At 40.8% G+C, this 9,324-nt stretch overlaps 1 protein-coding gene across 1 annotated transcript in view; it reads right to left on the bottom strand.

The window, feature by feature from the left end:
- Positions 1–5,700: 5,700 nt before the first annotated feature.
- The window catches only part of LOC142197966 (transient receptor potential cation channel subfamily V member 5-like), a 41,599-nt gene continuing 37,975 nt past the window's right edge, over positions 5,701–9,324 (bottom strand). The window contains exons 14-15 of the mRNA XM_075268715.1: positions 7,538–7,647; positions 5,701–5,851 (exon numbers count right to left, since the gene is read on the bottom strand). Coding sequence (XP_075124816.1) covers positions 5,701–5,851; positions 7,538–7,647 — 261 coding nt within the window. The remainder of the gene's footprint in view (positions 5,852–7,537; positions 7,648–9,324) is intronic.

Here is a 9,324-nt window from a genome sequence, read left to right as displayed (position 1 = left end):
TAAGGCCTTCACCAGAATGGGCAATTTTTTTTAACATATCATAGACACCATATGGCTGAGAATACCCTCAGAGATACTAATCTATGCCAGATTTGGGGGATAAATTATACCAGATTCTGGTATTTGATAAAAAATATATAGCCATACTCCATTTCCTCTACAGTAACAATACGGCTTGGAGTGGTTGCAGCTGTCACTATAGGCCCAGAAGCCAAGGAGACCTAGAGGTCACTGTCAACACACGGCCTGGTGACACTTTGTTGATCTCCTTTCTAATTTTCTTTGATGGCTGACAGACTGTCATCATAAATGTATTGCCTCTGCTCTTTCTGCCGAATTGGAGTAAGTAGATTTATGATACACAGCCATCCACTGTCAGAAAGAAGAAAATTAACCTTTTATTAGCAGTTCGTCAGCAGCATAGGGTCATGAAGGGATTCTGTGGGGAGAGGCTGGGGCACAAAAGAGGGTATGTTTTCTATGTAGGGCTAATGGCAGGTTATAATGGGAAGCTTGTGTCCATAAGCCTTTGCTTACACCACTGTCTCTTTTCATTATGTCCCTTTTTTTTTTTTTCAAAACTAGCAAGCATGGTGTAAAATAGCAGAGGGTGAAAATTTCTGAACAAAACTGAGATGTGTCAAAACGTTTAAGTTCTTGATTCCAGAAAACTTCTGTAAATTGATTCCTAATCTCCCAATAGAACAATCAGGAACATCTGCGCATCAGCCCTGGGTCAGGAGGGGATTTAATAATTGTAGTCCATTTTCTGCAGCTAATTCATGAAATAATCCAGCATATTATATGTTTTATCACTCACCAACACTTAAACCCGAAATCACCCGACATTCTGAGCCCCCACCCTGTTCAAGCTAAAAAGCACAGAAATGATTCCTTTAATCCATATTAGTGTATGTAGCTCAGTCCACATGAATGTATGTCAATGACTGGGTCTGATAGAATATTATATTACAGTACACAACATCATCCCCCCTATCTGTATTATACTACTAGACTATATATGTGCTTAACCACTGGAAAGTCCATGTCTGAGAATTAAAATGCAGCCGATAAGTGCAGGGTCTGTAATCCTATGGAAGAATCCGAACTTGTAAAGTGAGTTAGAACAAGCGGAGCTGATGTCTTATAAAAGGGATGAAGGGCAAAAATGGGTGGATATGTCATTTCTGACTAAATCAATATAGATTGGTAAATGAAGCAGCCGGCAGTGCCCGGTGTGCTCGGTGCCACCGAATGACTCTTGTTGATTAATACTCTTCACAGCGCTAGTCTCATTTCTGCATTCAGCATTGACTTCAGCCTACAAATGAGTTACAAGAGCATCCCAACACTAGTACATTGCTGTAATCTAGCCTTGAGGTGATTAATGTATATGCCACCGAAAACAGCTCATACATTGACAGGGCACTGCAGATGAAGAACTCGGACACAATAAAACCTATTCTTAAGTGCTGAAGACACTTGGGACATTGTAGCGACGACATATAAAACAGTTCTCCATTTCATTCAGTCTTGTCGTTCCGCACTGCCTGGCTACAAAGAACCCACCTGACTAATGAACACACAGGGGTCATTTAGAAAATCACAAAAAGTCATATTGAGTCCCAGGGTCAATGAGGGAGAAGCGCAATATCGAGTGGCATTGTGTTACATTCACCACATAACTTCTTGTACCGTGAGGAACTAACTTCTACCTGTATTTGTATGTGTTATACATGTACATAAATCTCCCAGAGTTAGCCTGTGGTTGCCATATATTTCCAGCTGGATTTTCGACACATTCATGTACCCTACAACTTAGACAATGTGCACATTCAAGGTCTATGCTGTAACATATACATAAAGACATGCTTTAGGCAGATATCTTAGTGGTATGCATCATACACGGTTTTTAAATGTGTATTAAAAACTGCAACGTCTGGATATTTTGTGTGAACACAGTCCAACTTTAATGGTGCATTTAATTAAAGCTTATACAGAATAATCAGCGGTGTAAGCCTTGTATTATATCCAGACAGATGAAAATGAACACTTTTTATGAGTTCATGCACACAAATGTACTGTTGGCCTGTTTAGTAAAGAGATGAAACTAAGGCTTTCATAGCAGTATTATTAAATTCTACTGCAAATGAAAATGCCTCCTTTAGGCCAGGGCCCCATGTGGCATAAACTCAGCCAAAAAATGAGTCTTTTTACAGTCACTGTATAGTGGATAGGTGTCTAGCAAATCCCATCCGCAGAGTTCGGTAAATACACACAGCGGACAACCTGCCATTTCCAAAACCATTGCGGTTTTGGAAATGGCATCATGTCAATTATACCCTTGCAAAGGCCGGCGATTTCTCTATAGGTATAATAGAATCAGAAAGTTTGCAGAGGAAACCTCTGCAAACGTTCCTTGAAAAGTGCTGCAGGAAAAACCACAAGGCGTTGCCCTCACAGTTTTCCCCGCAGTGCTTTTTTGGTGCGGGATGCTACGTGGGGCCTTAGCCTTGAGGAAGTGTATGGGGGCTATATGACTTGGTACTATGGAGCTGTAGGGCTTTGTGTATCACTTCTGAAATTGCTCCTCTATAATGATAACTTAACTGCATTCTTGTAAAAATTATCTGCAGTAACTGTGTAAAAACCTTTTGTTGAATCGATTCAATTGAAGTGAGTCTTTCCCCAGAACCCAGCATAGGAACCCAGCCCTGCAGAGATAAAGGTTGGGGTCAGCTGAATCAAGTAGTGTTTCCCCTTGTGAGCTGGAGCCTCCATTACCGTGATGTCATCATTATTGTAAATTTGCCAATGAGTTGGTTGAGAAATGAAGGAGTTGCAGCTTACTTTTTTGATCAATGTCGTTGCTCCAAAGAGATAATTTGCATAATGATAAAAACTACGATATCTCAGCAATGGAGGCTCCAATTCACAAGTTTGATTGATATGCTGGGCTCTGGTAATGGACTCCATTTAGGGGTTTTAACCCTTAATTCCATTGATTGTAAACTGGCAGTCATGCTGCATGAAAAGAAAGATGGGACATTTAGGTTTTTTGCAAACAAATGTGGCTGCTACTTGTATCTAAATACTACTGTAATGATACTGATTTAAAAAGTTCAGGACTCTGAACTTCCATCCTTTGAAAATCATCCATATAGCCAGGAGCCTGAGTCCTATAGTGGCCTCTATACAATACACTCACCGGCCACTTTATTAGGTACACCATGCTAGTAACGGGTTGGACCCCCTTTTGCCTTCAGAACTGCCTCAATTCTTCGTGGCATAGATTCAACAAGGTGCTGGAAGCATTCCTCAGAGATTTTGGTCCATATTGACATGATGGCATCACACAGTTGCCGCAGATTTGTCGGCTGCACATCCATGATGCGAATCTCCCGTTCCACCACATCCCAAAGATGCTCTATTGGATTGAGATCTGGTGACTGTGGAGGCCATTGGAGTACAGTGAACTCATTGTCATGTTCAAGAAACCAGTCTGAGATGATTCCAGCTTTATGACATGGCGCATTATCCTGCTGAAAGTAGCCATCAAATGTTGGGTACATTGTGGTCATAAAGGGATGGACATGGTCAGCAACAATACTCAGGTAGGCTTTAGCGTTGCAACGATGCTCAATTGGTACCAAGGGGCCCCAAGAGTGCCAAAAAAATATTCCCCACACCATGACACCACCACCACCAGCCTGAACCGTTGATACAAGGCAGGATGGATCTATGCTTTCATGTTGTTGACGCCAAATTCTGACCCTACCATCCGAATGTCGCAGCAAAAATCGAGACTCATCAGACCAGGCAACGTTTTTCCAATCTTCAATTGTCCAATTTCGATGAGCTTGTGCAAATTGTAGCCTCAGTTTCCTGTTTTTAGCTGAAAGGAGTGGCACCCGGTGTGGTCTTCTGCTGCTGTAGCCCATCTGCCTCAAAGTTCGACGTACTGTGCGTTCAGAGATGCTCTTCTGGCTACCTTGGTTGTAACGGGTGGCTATTTGAGTCACTGTTGCCTTTCTATCAGCTCAAACCAGTCTGGCCATTCTCCTCTGACCTCTGGCATCAACAACGCATTTCCGCCCACAGAACTGCCGCTCACTGGATGTTTTTTCTTTTTCGGACCATTCTCTGTAAACCCTAGAGATGGTTGTGCGTGAAAATCCCAGTAGATCAGCAGTTTCTGAAATACTCAGACCAGCCCTTCTGGCACCAACAACCATGCCACGTTCAAAGGCACTCAAATCACCTTTCTTCCCCATACTGATGCTCGGTTTGAACTGCAGGAGATTGTCTTGACCATGTCTACATGCCTAAATGCACTGAGTTGCCGCCATGTGATTGGCTGATTAGAAATTAAGTGTTAACGAGCAGTTGGACAGGTGTACCTAATAAAGTGGCCGGTGAGTGTATACTGTAATGTCCCACAGTGGTCCCTTCACCAAGTATAATGTGCCACAGTGGCCTTCCAAACAGTATGATATCCCATAGTGGAACAATACAATATAATGTACCAAAGTGGTTCCTTTATACAGTATAACGTCCCACATTTAGCCCCTCCATACAATATAAAGCCCCATAGTGGCTCCTTCACACAGTATAATGTCCAATAGTGGCCCCTACAATGTTCATTGTAAAGTTTAGGTTTGGCAAAACCTAAATTTTGGGGGTTCATCACCCATGAACCTCCCCTAGACTCCGGAATTGGTCTTTGGACCCTTTAATGACATCACAGACATTGAGGCCCAATCACATTGGTCATGCCAGGGGTCATTAAGCATATTGATGCTGGTATCAACTGGTGACCTGTAATTAGGCCTCAGCGGTTGGTAACGTTATTAAAGAGGCCCGAAGACTAGTGCCAGAGCCCAGGGGAGGTGGGTACAACTGTTAGCTATGCTTGATTGCCTACCCTGGGCTTCCGCTTATTATACTCTAGGGTTGGTAGGGACCCCAGAGAATAATAGCAGCATTTTCTTTTCAGATGTGCTTGGTTGGAACAAAACCACCAGGTGAATCTCATGAGTTTCGCCCAATAAATATTCATGCTGAAGCCCTACTTGCCAATCCACACTCCTGCATATGGGTGTCTACACTTCCCGTTCAACCCTCCAGGGTGCCTCAAATGTCCTATACGACATGATATGGGACATACATGGTCCCTGGGGGGATGAAAGGGAAGCGGCTGAGGGCAGGAGTGGGATCGGTAAGTAAATAGGGGCAATTACTAGGCTCTAAGTCTGTGGCCCTGTAGTAGCTGACAGTGCTTATAGTTCAAATAATGTAAGGTTAGAGAGTAGTTTAGGTGACGTTGCCCTTTAAGTTCTGGACAGAGGTTCCATGAGGCCATTAGAAGACATTATTCTGAATGCCACCCACCAAGTATATAGAATATGTGCAAATACATTTGTAAGGCTTTTACTGCTCATTCAGATCAACTGCATTGCTTCAATAGCCTCATAATAAATTCCTGCTTTTATATACTTTACCATCTACCAGCGGAATAATAATGAACTAATAGTACAATGAAAGTCGGAATATGCTAGAGAACCTGTTGTTCCTGAATATGTCCTAATGTTCTTTGAAGTTTCCATTGCAGACATTAGTGTTCACACATCCTAATGAAACATAACTTGTCATTGATAGATTATTGTTGCAATAAAAGAACTTGTAGCTGCTGTAAGTGGTTTACAATACAGTTATTTCCGAGGAATCGTTCATGCTAATAATCAGTGAAATATTTTTCCTAATTTTATCCCAGCATAACATGGACTTTTTGCAGATTGTTGCTGTTGGTTTCATTTTTTCAGGCATATTCTCATTTAATATTTCTTCAACCCTAAAGGAAAAGAAAATGTGCACAAAAGAGTATTATGTCCTTATTGTAATACTGTAGTAGGTATACAGCACCTAAATGTAACAGGGGCATGATTTACATGGAAGAGGTAACACATAAAGCCTATAAATGAGAAGTTTAACAGGTTTGTCCAAGATGTAACATTTCTGTAGAGAAATCTTTCCATTGGAATACTTTAAAATGCTTTTCCAGATATTTCTTTTCGATAACTGATGTGGCACTCCCTGGTGTTCATTACATTCCCTCTCCAGTAATATACATATGATGGGTCCTGGGTCGGTGGTCACATATGCTCAGTATTTCAGTTTCACTGTGTGGATCTTCATGAATAGGGGTGTTGGGGTGCAGATCTGTAGCATGGCTTTCATTCATCTTGGGAAAAGTCTTAGTCCACTACCCTTACTCTGTATCTAAATACATAAGTGGCTTGTTGGCATCCCCCTAATAACCAGTACCTAGGGCACATGCCCCGGTTGTACTCCTCTCCTATTTATACTCCTGCTATTGTGTAGGCCAGGCAGTAAGATTCAGCATACTAGAAGTGGTTTCTCCTTACTAGGCCTGGTAACATTAGGTAGATAGTCTCCGAGGGAATCACAAGGGGCACAATAGTAATATCTGAGCAGAGATATTATTGCTGCTGAAACTTTGTTGTACCTGATCTAAAAGAGAACTATATAATACTGGGACAAATGCTCAAAAATACACAAAAGATATTTTACTAAACACTTAAAGGGATCATGTCAGGGTGATTTGGGACAGGGGGGTTTAGTGTCACAAATTGCCCTGTTGTGACTTATTTTACCTTCTTTCTGATTTCCTTTGACGGCTGGCTGTCCATCATAAATGTATGACTCCTGCTTTTGGTGAGCTGCAGAGAGATTTATGATACACAGCCTTCCACTTTCAGAAAGGAGAATATTAACTATTTAATGGCAAAAATATTGGTTGCTCAGCAGTATATCATCGAGGAGGGATTCTATAGGGGAGGACATGTCACAAAAAGAGGTATGATTCCTATGTTGGTGCACCAGCAATAGATGGAAATAATGGGAAGCTTTTGTGCACACACATATCGTGAACAAGTCTTCATGGTAGTCTGGGCCAAGATGGAAAAGAAAAAATGAAATGTAAATGTTTCTATTATGTATGGATGCGATGCAGCTGTATGGTGCAAGGAGAAGTTGTACAGGGAGGCCCAAGCCGAGTTGCTGCATTCAGATTCAATATCCTTTAGCTACACACTGACTCCACCACATACACTTCTCCATATACAAGTAGGAGGAAGGTGTAATCTGATATTGCAATGAGCTGACAGTTCATCTTCTTTGCATTCTTACAGTGAATTTATATAGAGTATACAATTATTGAAATTGGGGCATTTCTTTGGGAGAAAGGAATAAAGGAGCTCAATAAGTAGGAAAAGGAATTTTTCTCTATTAACATATATATATATATATATATATATATATATATATATATATATATATATATATATACATATATTTATTATGTTCCTTAGTATTATTGATTTAAGGAAAGTTGTTCATCGTTGCAGTATGCTTCATTGTTAGACAACTTTAAGATGTACATAGTTTGAAAATGTGAATTTTGAAATTGTGCTTCAATTTACAGCAACTATCAGGAAAGATTAAAGCAAATACTCACCCTATATACCACTTTCCATCATCTAAGCCCAAAGAGTTCCCAGGTATTCCAGTCCTTACTTTTAGAAATTTTGGGATACGACGCTCTATCAGCAGAATAGTTGCCGCAACCTACAATTTGAAATAAAGAAAAATTTAACTCAATTTTATTACAGCTTTGGACGCCTTCGCTATGTCTACAAATGAAAATACTGAAAAAGAAAAAACAAGGGGCGCTTCCTTGTGAAATATGCAACAGATCAGGTAACGTACACTGATGAAAAACTATTTACCTGATCCAATTCAATATAGGGCATTATATCCCGAACAAGCGCTAATTGCAACTCTCTCTAAAACTCAGGTGCATATCCTCATATAAACTGTGAGCTCCCAACTGCAGACCAGGACCAAATGAACTGATCCTTTTAAACTATAGATTAAAAAGGTATTCCCATGACGCTTGTTCACTAACCTGAAGGCTGTTGTGCTGTATTCACTTCCTGCTTTTCTCAGCACATAGGTGGGCGGGGTTTCACTTTCACGGGATTGGTTGCAAATGAATTACCACAGTGTGAAGCTGATGTAGCAGAGCTGGATTTGAGTCAGCTTGCAATACATACAGAGGTAACGGACTCCCTATCTCAGCCCTTATCAGCCAAATTCAATTAAACCGACTGATAAGAGCTCAGAAATCCTGGCGCTCTCACCTCCCCTATCTGAGAAGCTCCGCTACTTATCAGACACAAACAGCTCAGAGCTACTCCCAGCTCCTCCCTTCCCCCCTGAGAGCAGGCAGCTACATCACTTGACAAATGAGCAAATAATCCCAAGGGCCATAAAAATGGAGTGTAAACAATGAAGTGAATAAATTAAGATAGCGGCCAAACAAAACAGTTTTGATAAAGCAATGCATTTAGAAAAAGTCTTAAATCCACATAAACTAGCAGTATAGATAGGATGCTTGTGATGGGACAACCCCTTTAAATCCAAAACAAAGTCTTTTCTTACCACAAAGAGAATCATTTCTTTACAAGGGGAAAAACTGGATAATAATGCCAGCACTGTTTGATTAGAAATCCTTATTTATCCCTTCTATTTTGGCCGAAACTTGGGCAAATATATAAAAATGTGTCTCTATTTCCATAAAACATGAATCTCTAAACTACTGCAAGCAAACTGCAGTCAAACTGCAATTAAAGACTAAAATCATACAACACGTTTCGTGCTTCGTCTGAACACTTACATATGCGGCTTCTGTCCAGCTTTATATATATATATATATATATATATATATATATATATATATATATCCTACTACAGGTCAAAAGTACATTTACGTAAACATCAATAAACAAGCACATGTATACATAAAAAGATAGAAAAGAAAAAAAGGTAGCCTCTGATACAGCTAAAACCTATGGCTCCGCTGTGTTTCACTTCTTTACTATGGATGCTGAGAGAGGACAAAGTTAATCTAAAAGGATTACTGAAGGTTGTTCTATTACGGCGGGTTCACACCTGTGCCTGGTCTCTGCTTTGTGGGTTTGTGTCTTCTGCCCAAGAACCTAGACAGGAGACGGAAACCCGTGAGTGCTCGTGAGTGTCTTCTAGTCTCCGCAGTGAAACCATTTTTTTTTTAACTGGACACAAAGTCCTGCATGTCCGACTTTGTGTCCAGTTAAAAAAAAACATGTTTTGCCGCGGGGAGGCAGAAAATGCTCACGGGTGGACACTTTGCAAACCCATTCAAACTGTCCAGTTTCTCAGGCAGAAGACGGAAACCTGCAAAGTGGAGACCGGGCGCAGGTG

The sequence above is a fragment of the Leptodactylus fuscus genome, chromosome 3 (assembly GCF_031893055.1).
Source record: "Leptodactylus fuscus isolate aLepFus1 chromosome 3, aLepFus1.hap2, whole genome shotgun sequence".
Taxonomy (NCBI): Eukaryota; Metazoa; Chordata; class Amphibia; order Anura; family Leptodactylidae; genus Leptodactylus; species Leptodactylus fuscus.
The sequence above is the reverse complement of the archived record's forward strand: the minus strand, read 5'-3'. Positions and strand labels throughout refer to the sequence as shown.